We start from the raw sequence: 14,428 nt of genomic DNA on the forward strand, positions 1-14,428 counted from the left end.
AGCTAATTTTATGGGTATAGCCATACGCGAAGATGATATTGAATTACCCCCTGCTTACCTAGACTTCAATGCTATGGTTCACCACCAGTTTGTCGAGAGGAACGAATCACCTCTCCAGTATCGACTAATCTTTGACGCACGCCGTGCTGTCCATATTACTCTCCCTACTCCTGCCTTCTTTGATCATCAGGAAAAAGGAAGATATGTTATTACCAGAGAGGAGGCAGATGAGTACGAGAGGAGAGCGGAGGCCGCTCGTCGCCACGCTGCAGCTCAGGAGGCGATAGTCGCTGCATCTCAATATGACCCCAACTATTATTATGGATATCCGCCAGGCCAGCCGTGGCCATAGACCAACTTAGGCCAAAAGCCTAAGCTTGGGGGAGTACATATTTCCCACCGACATTACATTTATGTTCACACACTCATTACTAGATGTCGGTGCTCATACTTTTTCAATTGTATCATCCATGCTAGTTTAATTTCCTTTTTATGCTTTCTTCTTGTGTGTTTGATAAACCTTAAGAAAAACCAAAAAAATTAGTTGTAGATTTTAATTAGTTTACTTTCCATGCTTGTAGTAGTAATTAAAAAGAAAACCTAAAAATATTTCTTGTTCTTCTTTTGCTTGTTGGGAGCTTTCTCGTGTAAATAGTTTTATTTCTTTTCTTTTCTTTGGGGGTCGATCGGAGAAGACCATAATTAAATTGTTGAAGTGGCTCTTATATACATTATTGTTGATCTGGCAAAAGAGCCCATATTACCTTGTCTTCTCCTTTTTATTGAATTCTTGCAGATTCCAGCTTAGTCCAATGCACGTGCACTATTATTATTATTCACATCGTTTGGTCGTGCAAGTGAAAGGCAATTATGATGATATATGATGGACTGACTGAGATAAGAAAAGCTGGTATGAACTCGACCTCTTTTGTTTTTGTAAATATGATTAGTTCATCGTTCCTGATTCAGCCTATTATGAATAAACATGTTTGCAATGACAACTAGAGATCATAGTTTCTTGTGCCATGCTTGATTAGCTATGAGTTATAATGGTTTACCTTGCGTGCCAATATGCTATTAAAATGGTTGTGATGTGGTATGATGGGGTGGTATCCTCCTCTGAATAATTTAAGTGACCTGACTTGGCGCATGTTCACGCATGTAGTTGAAACAAAATCAACATAGCCTTCACGATATTTATGTTCATGGTGGATTATATCCTACTCATGCTTGCACTCGGTGTTGATTAATTTTAATGCATGTTCATGACTGTTGTCGCTCTCTAGCTGGCCGCTTCCCAGTCTTTTGCTAGCCTTCACCTGTACTAAGCGGGAATACTGCTTGTGCATCCAATCCCTTAAACCCTAAGGTTATTCCACATGAGTCCACTATACCTACCTATATACGGTATCTACCTGCCGTTCCAAGTAAATTTGTATGTGCCAAACTCTAAACCTTCAAATAAATATCCTGTTTTGTATGCTCGAATAGCTCATGTATCAACTAGGGTTGTCCGTATCTTCCATGTTAGGCGAGTTATTCTCAAGAGGAGTGGACTCCGCTCCTCACTCACGAGATAAATGGCTGGTCACCAGGATGCCCAGTCCCATGCTTTATGCAAACTAAATCAAAATAATTGCAAACAAAACTCCCCCTGGGACTCTTGTTAGTTGGAGGCACTCGTTGTTTTGAGCAAGCCATGGATTGATGCTTGTTGGTGGAAGGGGGAGTATAAACTTTACCATTCTGTTTGAGAACCACCTATAATGTGTGTAGCATGGAAGATATTGCCATCTCTTGGTTGTTATGTTGACAATGAAAGTATACCGCTCAAAATATTATTCACCTCTATTTCAAAACCAAGCTCTGGCACCTCTACAAATCCCTGCTTCGCTCTACGAAGGGCCTATCTATTTACTTTTATGCTGAGTCATCATCCTCTTATTAAAAAGCACCAGTTGGAGAGCACCACTGTCGTTGCATTCATTACTATTAGTTTACATTGGGTATGAATTGACTGGATCTCTTTTACCATGAATTACAATGTCTAGTCAATCCTTGGTCTTTAAAGGTGCTCTGCATTTATGTTTTGCGGCCTCAGAAAGGGCTAGCGAGATACCATCTTGTTATATCATATTATGATTGTTTTGAGAAAGTGTTGTCATCTGAGATTTATTATTATTGCTTGCTAGCTGATTATGCTATTGATATGAGTAAACTTGAGACCTAAGAGTTATTGCGAATGTGGTTAGTTATAATCTTTGCTGAAAACTTGAATGCTGGCTTTACATATTTACAACAACAAGAGCAAACAGAGTTTGTAAAAGTTTTTCTTTATCACTTTCAGTTTGTCAACTGAATTGCTTGAGGAGAAGCAAAGGTTTAAACTTGGGGGAGTTCATACGTCTCCGTCGTATCTACTTTTCCAAACACTTTTGCCCTTGTTTTGGACTCTAACTTGCATGATTTGAATGGAACTAACCCAGACTGACGCTGTTTTCAGTAGAATTACCATGGTGTTATTTATGTGCAGAAACAAACGTTCTCGGAATGACCTGAAACTTCACGGAACAACTTTTTGGAAAATATAAAAAATACCTACAAAAGATGAAGGCCAGGGGGCCCACCACCTGTCCACGAGGGTGGGGGGCGCGCCTGCCCCCTACCTCGTGGGCCCCCTGGAGCTCCTCCGACTCCAACTCCAACTCTATATATTGTGTTTCGGGGAGAAAAAAATCAGAGAGAAGAATTCATCGCGTTTTACGATACGGAGCCGCCGCCAAGCCTTAAAACCTCTTGGGAGGGCTGATCTGGAGTCCGTTCGGGGCTCCGGAGAGGGGAATCCGTCGTGATCGTCATCATCAACCATCCTCCATCGCCAATTTCATGATGCTCATCACCGTGCGTGAGTAATTCCATCGTAGACTTGCTAGACGGTGATGGGTTGGATGAGATCTATCATGTAATCGAGTTAGTTTTGTTAGGGTTTGATCCCTAGTATCCACTATGTTTTGAGATTGATGTTGCAATGACTTTGCTATGCTTAATGCTTGTCACTAGGGCCCGAGTGTCATGATTTCAGATCTGAACCTATTATGTTTTCATCAATTTATGAGTGTTCTTGATCCTATCTTGCAAGTCTCACTACAAGGATTCTGGTCTATTGCAACATAATTTATTGCTACAACTATCTTTTGCTGCAATAGAGCATAATATTACCACAAATTCCCCAGTTGTGGTAATAGGATACAAGTACTGCCGCTACAACTATCTTTTGCTGCAATAGAGCATAATATTACCACAAATTCCCCAGTTGTGGTAATAGGATACAAGTACTGCCACAAATGAGTCTGGTCGCGATAAATACTCATTTTGTTGCAATAGAGGCCCCGTATTGCAACAAACAAATTATGTTGCGCGAGACAGTTGTTTTGTTGTAATAGAGACTAGGTATTTCAACAAAATATCTATTCATGGTAATATTCGGAAAGAAATTCCGACATCTGTGAGACGTTGTGTTAGTTACAAATATCATTGCAAAAAATTGGCTACCTACTGCAACAAAATATGTATTGGTCGCAATAGCGTACATTTAAAAAATGGAAAATATGGACATGGTTTTATATAGGATGTAAAAAATTTAAATATACATTTAATTTCTTGTAATATACGCCAAATTTTTTTTAAGAACATATTGAACATTTTTGTAATATTGGCTGAACAATTTTTTGAAATACACCATGAATATTTTGTTGTATATGCTGAACAATTTCTTAATATATGATGAACACGTTTCACATACAAGGCGAATAATTTCTTAATATACGATGATCATTTTGTAATACACGATGAATATTTTTATAATGCATGGCCAACCTTTTCATAATATCAGGTGAATATTTTCTTAATTGACGATGAATATATTTTTAATACACGATGAACCTTTTATATACTACAAAAAGGAAAACAAAGAAAAGAAATAGGTAAAAAGGAAAATGGAGAAAATAAACCACAAAAGAAAAATGAATAGAATGGAATAAGCAGAAAGAAAGAATAAGAAAAAGAGAAAGAACAAAGAAATCAAGAAAAGAATAAAACTAAAACCGGCCACGAATCTTCGAGAAAATTCCCGAAACAAGGATCCCACAACGAAGAAAACAGAGCGAAGCCGAATCATGGAAGCGAGGAGGTTACTCGCTTTCACGGCGGGTGTGGCGGGCCAGCCAGCAAACGCGGCAAGGAGAAAAAATTATCTGCTTGCATACTGTGAAAAACAGCACGAAATTATTTCTTGGAGAAGCAAGATTCGATCCCAGCCTGCACACATCTGTATACGGCAGAATAACAACTACGCCAACTCTTTTTGTTGTTCATTTTTTAGAAAACACGGTAATTGACAGTTCTTTTGGTATTATCATGTAGGATATGTACCCAGTTTATTATGTGTGTTATTTTCTGATAAAAATTTAAAACTAATACACAATAAAAAAATTGAACTTGAGGAAACTTCAAATATTTGAAAATGTTCGTAAAAATTGGAAAACGTTCATCGGTTTTGTAAAAAGTACATTGATTTTGAAAAAAAAGCTGGATTTAGCAAAAAGTTCATATATTTGAAAAAAAAATCACCAATTGGACAAAAAAAATCATGGATTTGAAAATTCATTGATTTCAAAAAATTAAAAGTTCATGAATTTCAAAAAATATTCACAAATTATATGAAAAAACTTTGCAATAATTTCTAAAAGTTCATTGAATTAGATAAAAGTTCACGTAATTTTGAGGAAAAGTTTCACGGATTTGAAAAAACTCATTGATTTCGAAAAAAGTTCATCAATTTTAAAAAACATTCTAAAAGTTGGAAAAAGTTCATTGATTTAGAAAAAAAGTTCATTAAATTTGATAAAATTTCATCGATTTTTTTACAAAAAACTTATCAATTTTGGAAAAAATCAGCAATTTTGAAGAAAGTTCATTGATTTTGGGAAAAAGTTCATCGAATTTCGAAAGAAGTCATCAACTTCAAAAAATATTCGCAAACTTGGAAAAAGTTCACCAATTTTGAAAAAAGTTCATAAAAAAGTTATCTATTTCTGGAAAAAAAAGGTTATCAATTTTAAGAAAGTAAGAAATTTCAAAGAAAGTTGATTGATTTTCGAAATATGTTCATCGAATTTCGAAAAAATTATCAATTGTAAAAAAACGTTCTCATACTTGGAAAAAAATTCATTGATTTGTCAAAAAAGTTCACCAAATTTGAATGAATTCATCGATTTTTAAAAACAAATTCATCAATTTTTATAAAAGTTCATTAAACGTGAAAAATAATTTATGAATTAAAAAATGTTCACGCCTTTAGCAAAAGAAAAGGAAAAGGAAAACCGACGAACCCCATTCCAAGAAAAAAAGAAAAAGAAGAAGAAGAAGAGAGGACTTGAAAAGCTGTAATTAAACAGATATGATGAGATGGTGGCGTGGTTGTTACCTCGAGCATTAAACGAGAGATCAATGGTTCGATTCCCTCTTGTCGTCCTGTTTTTTTGCTTTTATTAAAAATCACTTTGTAAAGGTTCATTGTATTGTAGATCCCGGTTCACTGTAACGCCCGATATTTACTCTGTTCTAATTTTGAATATATATATATATATATATATATATATATATATATATATATATATATATATATGTGTGTGTGTGTGTGTGTGTGTGTGTGTGTGTGTGTGTGTAGGGTCGCGCTATTCGTCACCCTGGGTGGGGAATAGTTATTCTTCACCCCCATCTATTTTACCATCAATGCACCGTAATTTTACGTTCTATAACTTTTGTCGTATTTCCGATGCAAAAAGGGACCGTAAGAAAAATATATAATCGCCGTAAAAAATATTTTACGTTATGTAAAATTACAAACGTAAAGACATAGTCTAAAATACACATAAACTGCAAAAAAAAATTCTTATGACCTATATTTTTATTTTCTTATGTCAAATTTTACGTAGTGAATCAATAGGAATGTAACTATTTAAATTTGAAACGTAATTTAATTATGAAATGATCGTAAGATTACCTCGGGTGAAGAATAACTTATTTTGCACCCTGGGTGATGAATAGTAATACTATATATATACATATATATATATATATATATACTCCCTCCGTCACGGTTTAGAAGGCGCGCTTGGAAATTCTCTTGAACTTAGGTGGTTATCTATTGGTTGTTGGATGGACTAAAAAATAGCATTCACACTACGCATGCATATAGAAATAGTATATTGAAGTACTAATTAGCTATTAGAAATAAATGCAATGCGCCCTATACCTTGTCTATTATGAAAAGGCACGCAACAAATTTAACTGTGCCTTCTAAACTGTGACGGAGAAAGTAACAATTTTCAAGTACACATTAAACATATTTTAATGTATATTGAATAATTTTTAATATGCATTTAATATTTTCGTAACATGGGTTGACCAGTTCGCAAATACACATTGAACATTTTGTGTAATACTCTATATGCTGAATAAAAATCAAATACATATTTAACATTTTTAGTATACAATGAATGTTTTTATAATACGTATTAAGCTTTTTTCTATACCATGAACATTTTCTTAATATAAAATAAACATTTTTGTAATACACATTGGACATTTTTTTACACAATGAACTGTTGTATCATACCAAAAATTTGAAATATGAAAAAAGGAAAAAAATCACTTTGTAAAGGTTTACTGTACTGTATATCCCGGTTCACTGTACCGCCCGATATTTACTCTGTTCTAATTTTGAAAATACGAATTTTATACATATATATATATATACTTCTCTTTTGTACTCTTGGGAGTATGTACTCCCATCCTCAATATACCTCATATACGCATTAATTATACCTCTTTATTATTCTCAATATACTTCATTAAATATTCTAAGATACCCCAATATGAGTTTACTTGAAAAAATATCATCCGCGACGTACTTTTTTGTAATATACCTTTTCATGTACAAACACATCAGTATATATGTAAATATTTAAAAATACATAGATTTACATGAATTTTTTCATGAAACTCGTTTTGGGGTATCTAATAATTACTAATGAAGTATATCAAAAATAATAAAAAGGTATAAAAGATTTATCTATGTGGTATGTGAGGAGTGAGAGTACGTACTCCCAGTAGTACACAACCATTTTCCTATATATATATATATATACACACACATAGGGTCGCGCTATTCGTCACCCTCGGTGAGGACTAGTTATTCTTCACTCCCCCTCTATTTTACATCAATGCACCGTAATTTTACTTTCCGTAAATTTTGTCTTATTTCCGACGCAAAAAGGGACCGTAAGAAAATATTTTATGTTATATAAAATTACAAACATAAAAACATAGTCTAAAATACACATAAATTGTAGATTTTCTTGTCTTATGACCTATATTTTTATTTTCTTATGTCAAATTTTACGTAGTGAATCAATAGGAATGTAACTATTTGAATTTGAAATGTAATTTAATTATGAAATGATTGTAAGATTACCTCAGATGGAAAATAACTTATTCTGCAGCATGGGTGATGAATAGTAATACTATATATATATACACACACGACGAACAATTTTCAAGTACACATTAAACATATTTTAATGTATATTGAATATTTTTTTAATATGCATTGAATATTTTCGTAACATGGGTTGACCAGTTCGCAAATACAAATTGAACATTTTGTGTAATACTCTATATGCTGAATAAAAATCAAATATATAATTAACATTTTTAGTATACAATGAATATTTTTATAATACATATTAAGCTTTTTTCTATACCATGAACATTTTCTTAATATAAAATAAACATTTTTGTAATACACATTGGATATTTTTTTACACAATGAACTGTTGTATCATACCAACAATCTGAAATATGAACAAAGAAAAAAAATACAAATACAAATAAAAAAAAATAGAAAAGAAATAAAAATGAAAATAAAAGAAACAAAATGAAAAATAAGAAACAGAAACAGAAAAAAATGTAGAACCAGTGAAGCTCGACCGTGGGCTAACCCAAACTGGGCGTCGAGACTGGGCACTTTCAGCAATGTCGTGGCTCCTTGATGCACGCACGCATCAACATAGGATCTGCCTAGACCTAGCGATTCAGCGAGATTGCAATGGAGGTCGGTGGACGCGTGGCCAAACTAGAAAGAATGAGAAGAGAAGTAGGGCTATATTTGCTCATGGGCTAATTTAGAGTGGTAGTATATTCAGCCCAGTATTTAGAGGACCAGGCAATGGAGTCCCAGGTCAACAGAGTTTTGACTATTTTCCGAATTGTTTGCAGAACTGAAGTGTATTCTTTACCAGGACCTTTTGATGAGTGAAGAAATTCAATTCAAATATGATTTATGTAGACAAACTAGACGTACATGGCCTCTTTCTCTGCAAATGGATCTCCATCCGAGTCCAGGCCACCGGGTCTTCCTTGGATTGAATTATATTGGATCAATGTCATTCTCGCACTAGAAGCTCCGGGTGAGTTTGTAGCGTGGGATCGCCGGTTACTGTTAGCTAGGGTTTGCTAGTTGGAAAATGTCGAATATATGTGGTTCCATTTAATTCTGGTTGTATGATTAACATGATGACCCCTTATATATGTAGGTATAAACTACATGTTGATCTGGGACAAAGATGATGATGAGTTGTGGCTCTATTCCCCCCACATGTGCGGAAACCACAGGACCTTAGATGGAGATGATCTATATATATGTTCTTGGTTTAGGTATTCTCGTGTCAGGATCTAGTATGCCCTGATAGCTACTCCTTCTCCCATGTGATTTCAGTATGCACAACGCCAATATTTCCCTTGCGAGATTCTACATCAGCGTGGTCGTCGGGTCTTCCTTGGATTTGGTTATACTGGATCGGTGTCGTCCTCACACTAGAAGCCCCGGTGAGTTGGTAGCCCCGGAGTGCCAGCTATGGTTAGCTAGCTAGATCGGTTGATTAGCTAAGTTTTGCTAGTTGGAAAATGTCGAACATATGTGGTGGCATTGAATTTTGGTTATATGATTAACATGATGACCCGCTATATATGTATTTATAAACTACTTGTTGATCTGGGACAAAGATGATGATGAGATAGATGAGCTATGGCTTTATTCCCCCATCTGTGTGGAAACCACAAGACCTCCAATTGGAGATGATTTATATATGTTCTTGGTGTAGGTATTTCCATCGGGATCTCCGTGGGAACCACATGACCTCCCTGGCCATCGGGCCTTCTTTGGATTTGATTGTATTAGATCGACGGACTGGCCGATAAGAAGAAAGCGGTTTTCCATCGCGTCCTTCGTTTTCTTTACCATCTCCCGTCTTATCACCCCATTTCAAGATTGAACCGTCAGATCGGGACCGATAGATCGATCGTCTCATCACCTCATATCTACTTATGTTTTTTTCTGCGGGAGTATAACATAATAGTTTTAAAGTGAGGGTGATATGAGGTTTCTGTCAATGAGTGTAGCACACACCACCTCCATTATCCTTGCCGGCTTGGTGCCTCGTATGTTGTTTTTGTGTTGACTGCGTAGTCTCCCTGCCATGACAACCGTCATGTACGATTGCCAACGACGAGGATATCTATCTCGGCTAGTCATCGAAATAACCTTTTTATGAACAAATTTTAGTAATATTATTTTCAGCACCAAATATATTCCATATTGATTCGATTTTTTCCTAATTTATTTGATTATTCTAAATGTTCCCTTAAAATTTGCTTTCTAAAATAATAATTAAGCATGTACTTTGCTCTACGGAAATAATGTTTAACCTTTCCGCTAAAGCCCTCAGTTTCTCTCCAATTTTTTTATTTCTCACCAAATAATTTGGTCGTGTCTTGCGCCAAAAAAATCTTAACCTCCCCGCTAAACACCCCTCATAAGTGCTCCCAATTATTTCTCTTCACCATATCATCGATATTGGATCTGAGCTCTCTCGTTCTGGTTCCTCCCTCCTCACGGCGTCATGACGGCGTCGACACCGCGGATCACAACGGAGTCCATCGAACATACAGTCTTATTAGGTTTTTCCTTTGTCCCAAATCTCCTCCTCGTAGATGTGCAGCTCAGGCGCAGCGCCCCCTTTCCATTGTAGAACTACCACGCCGCCGGCCGCCGTGCAGCACTCCTCGGTCTCGCCTCCGGCATGGCCGCCGGGATGCAGTAGCCCGCCTCGTCTTCGTACTACAACAACCCCCGAGATGCAACATGCTCCCTTGCCGGCGGTGGCGGCGGCGCACACGCTGAGCTGGGAGACGGTCGACCTGCTGTCGTCGATGCCGTCCAGGGCCTCGGCCACGACGACCACAGCCATGGCCGGCGGCCGCGACCACAACCACGACTCCAGTATTTCTGTATTTTAGAGTGTTATGCATAGTCTGATGGTGCTTAGTCTAATGGTGGAAGTGTGTGTGCTAGTACTGTTCCAGAATGTGCCTGTGTTGTTCTTACCAAGTTTTCTGAAGCATAGCACATTCAGGCTAGACTGAAGCATACTGCCGCATTCTGCTTATTTAACCATGGTAGTAGACTACTAGTAGTTTGCTTACCACATTCAGGCTAGATTACTGCATGTGTATGCATTGGGAGTAGCCTTGTCAGGATGCTAATTGGTGTATCATGTCTATGCTTCACAGCTTCAGTATAGACTTGATTATATGTGCTCTGCTTTAATATTTAACGCCTAGCTTTTAATTTCTAAATCAAAATCATAGACATATGCTATGCTAAAAGACTTCTGTTTTGCATGCTCCTGTTCTGCACGGTATAACACAATTTGATTTCATTTAATCTTTTAAGCCTTTCTGCAAGGTACACAACTTGCTCGCTACAGAGGAAAGAGATGATGCACATTACTCCTTTGTGCAAGGTACACAGCATCCTTAAATCTTAATCACTTATCTAAATGGTGCAAATTGATAATGCTAAGTCCCTTAACTGTTTTTGTGTTCAGTAAAGAAAGGATATGTTCTCATAACAAGGATGGAAAGTATAACAGGTTACAAAAACCAATATGGACAACACAGATCTGGTAAAATGTTTATAACATTTAAGCTACCTCTAACATTTGCTATAATACGGAAAATCCTGGATCGCTTAATCTTCAAAACTGTTAATTCTTTTACAGGAACTCAAGAACAACCTGGTACTCATGTAGCTGCTAATGACATGTGTGCACTGGACGAATGGCCACCCCATGCTCACCGCAACCGTGCACAACTATAGAATGGTACTTTTTTTATATTTGGGTCCTCGTTTCTTACAATGTAATACTGATTACTGCAATAATTCTTGTATAGTTTGGGTTGTAGAAAGTGATGGACAGAAGAAGAAAGGGCGAGGTGTACTTTTCGTATTTAGGACAAAGCATTTAAAGAGGTTCAAAACAAAGAAAATGAAACTGAAGGTCCAGTTTCCAGTGAACATAGAAGCAATATTTTCCAGACCGCATAGAAAGACACTCCGCAATGCAACTCATCACAGCCTTATGGGTATGGATCACTGTTCAAGATATCTTCCGATATTCCGATAAATCGGCCGATTTATCGCTTATCGTTGTCTGGCCGATAAGATAAATCGGCTGATAAATCAGCCGATATGGTGATAAATCGGCCGATATGCCGATAAACTTGCCGATTTACCCCTTATCATGGGTCGACCGATAAGTTCCCGATAAGCGATATCCCCAACATTGGTATGGATACATGGCCAAACCACCAAGTGGTTCTGAAAAGGATTAAATCACAATTTGAAGAGCAAGAACGTGCTATAACAGAGATCCAAAAGGTAAACTCTGAGCTCAGCCATCAGGTCACCGAATTACAAGATCAATTACAAGCTGAACGTGAAAGCACACAAGAGAGGATTAACTTCGAGCGTGCTAAGAGAGAAAACCTTGAGGAGAGGTTAAAAGAAGAGCGTGCTGAAACGGAAAGATTGTTGGAAGAGGAGCGAAGATCAACATTGGAATTTGAGAAAAACATGATGGCAAAGTTTGCACAGTTCTCCCAACAGATGCAAACACATCAGGTGATTAGTTATATGCTTGCAAATTTGTAAGATTTATTTTGCTTGCTTGCATTGCTAAAAGTGCACTTCTATTTGCAGATGAATAAGAAAAAGACTAACAAAGAAATTAGTAATCCAAACTTGCAAAATACTCTTTTACAGACCGCTAGTACTACTGGGACTCTAGGTACAAGGCACAATGTAATTGCTCCCAATATGCTCATACAAGCTGCAAATATTCGAATGTTTCGAGCAATGGTAAGTGGTAAGTCACAAGCTTGGTTTGTCTTCATGTTGACCTTTATTTGATACGCAAATAGCATTCATAATGTGCAATTGTCTGCTTGCTTGCACTACTGTATTTTGTTGTTGTTGAAGCACATAAAGTAGGGAAGCCAGAAATAGAACAGTTTTCTCACCATTAGAAATTGTGAACTTGCGCCAGCATGTAGTTGTTTCGGAGAAGTTTAGATGTTTTATTAATTTATTTAGGTAATTATTCTTGTGTTTGAACTACAAATTCTTTTGTGAAATTATCCAATTCTTTTTGCATAGCACCTGATTGTTAATGGAGTGGTACATCAGGCACAAGCATTTGCTTGCTAGTTGTTGTAGTCATAACAATTGGGCAGAAAGGTACTATGCATGCATGAATATAGTAATTATACAATTGTCATGACAGTGGTTATATCTTTATGCTGATTAGTCATTGGGTTGTTTCTTTCTTTTCTTGACTAATTATTTTCTATTTTCAGTTAACTTGAGCTAACTAAAATTTTGATTTCTTCATTGCAGGATCCAAAGATTAACTAGAATGGACTTTAGACCACGGACAATTTACTCTTCGCTCTTAATTAGGTTGGCACATTCAGTATGTTGAATGCGTGCTAAATTATATTTCAGTTTCATTTGATGGATATTGGCTATGCAAATATTGATATTGTATGAATGTACATCATATATGTATTATCTGAATCATGTAATTGAATGCATGTATATATTTTTCTGGTTGCAATAGGCTATTGCCACAACCTATTTCTGGTTGGAACATGGTGGCACAACGAAGAATGTTGCGTTGCATCAAATCTTAGTTGCCATGCCGACCTATTTTGTTGCACTAGGCTGTTGTGACAGTACACTTTATATTACCGCAATAACTTATCACTACAAACAGGCAGTCCATTGAGATAACTACTTGTTGCCACCAATTCAGTTTTGTTGGAATAGTCCTTTCGCCACGAAAAGTTTGTATTGTCACAACAGCCTCTCACCACAAATGTCCTGTCTGTTGTGACAACTATTTATCACCACAAAAATGATTATGCTGCAATTTTAGTATCACCACGTCTGGAGAGTTGTGGTCTTATGTTACTAGGGTATTTCCACAATTGACTATTACCACGGATGAGCATGCGCCACGAGAAAAGAGTTGTTGGCATAGGTTGTTGCCACAAATCCCGGCATGATTTGGCACCTGTTGCATTAAGCTATCGCCACAGACCAAATTGTGGCATAAAATGCGAGCTGCCACGAGGTAAAATGTGGCAACTTGTCACATGGTTGTTGCAATAGCACGCTTTCTTGCCACGTTTCTTTTTTTGTGGCAATAACCTATTACCATGTGTCCTGTCGCAACGTCTGGCAACGAACATCATGTTGTGGCAATAGGTACCTATTGCGACAATTGGGCACTTATTGCGACGAATGGTTTTGTTGCAATAGACCCGGATCCTTGTAGTGTCTATAGTCACCTATTATGTGTTATGATCCGTTAACCCCGAAGTGACAATAATCGGGATACTTACCGGTGATGACCGTAGTTTGAGGAATGCATGTATTCACTATGTGTTAATGCTTTGTGCCGGTACTCTATTAAAAGGAGGCCTTAATATCCCTTAGTTTCCGTAAGGATCCCGCTGCCACGGGAGGTTAGGACAAAAGATGTCATGCAAGTTCTTTTCCATAAACACGTATGACTATATTCGGAATACATGCCTACATTACATTGATGAACTGGAGCTAGTTCTGTGTCACCCTAGGTTATGATTGTTACATGATGAACCGCATCCGGCATAATTCTCCATCACTGATCCATTGCCTACGAGCTTTCCATATATTGTTCTTCGTTTATTTACTTTTCCGTTGCTATTGCTGTCATCACTACAAAATACCAAAAACATTACTTTTGTTACTGTTACCTTTTGCTACCGTACCACTTCTACTTTGGTACTAAACACTTCCCTACAGATACTAAGTTTCCAGGTGTGATTGAATTGGCAACTCAGCTGCTAATACTTGAGAGTATTCTTTGGCTCCCCTTGTGTCGAATCAATAAATTTGGGTTGAATACTTTACCCTCGAAAA

The 14,428-nt window shown here is 36.9% G+C and overlaps 1 protein-coding gene across 6 annotated transcripts; it reads left to right on the forward strand.

Moving 5' to 3' along the window:
* Window positions 1-9,956: 9,956 nt before the first annotated feature.
* On the forward strand, window positions 9,957-13,081 carry LOC125538067 (uncharacterized). Of its 6 annotated transcripts, XM_087544121.1 has the most exons (7): window positions 9,958-10,925; window positions 11,010-11,087; window positions 11,184-11,285; window positions 11,356-11,581; window positions 11,669-12,085; window positions 12,164-12,329; window positions 12,860-13,081. In XM_087544121.1, the coding sequence occupies exons 5-7, from the start codon at window positions 11,753-11,755 to the stop codon at window positions 12,871-12,873; spliced, it is 513 nt and encodes a 170-aa protein (XP_087400247.1). In that variant the 5' UTR covers window positions 9,958-10,925; window positions 11,010-11,087; window positions 11,184-11,285; window positions 11,356-11,581; window positions 11,669-11,752; the 3' UTR covers window positions 12,874-13,081. The 6 variants fall into 6 exon arrangements, 5 of the variants coding, with proteins under 5 accessions (XP_087400250.1, XP_087400247.1, XP_087400246.1 ...); XM_087544124.1 differs by having other exon boundaries at window positions 9,957-10,925; window positions 11,356-12,085; window positions 12,227-12,322; XM_087544120.1 differs by having other exon boundaries at window positions 11,356-12,085.
* Window positions 13,082-14,428: the final 1,347 nt, after the last annotated feature.

Source organism: Triticum urartu, chromosome 2A, assembly GCF_056163025.1.
Source record: "Triticum urartu cultivar PI428250 chromosome 2A, HENAU_Tu73, whole genome shotgun sequence".
Taxonomy (NCBI): domain Eukaryota; kingdom Viridiplantae; phylum Streptophyta; class Magnoliopsida; order Poales; family Poaceae; genus Triticum; species Triticum urartu.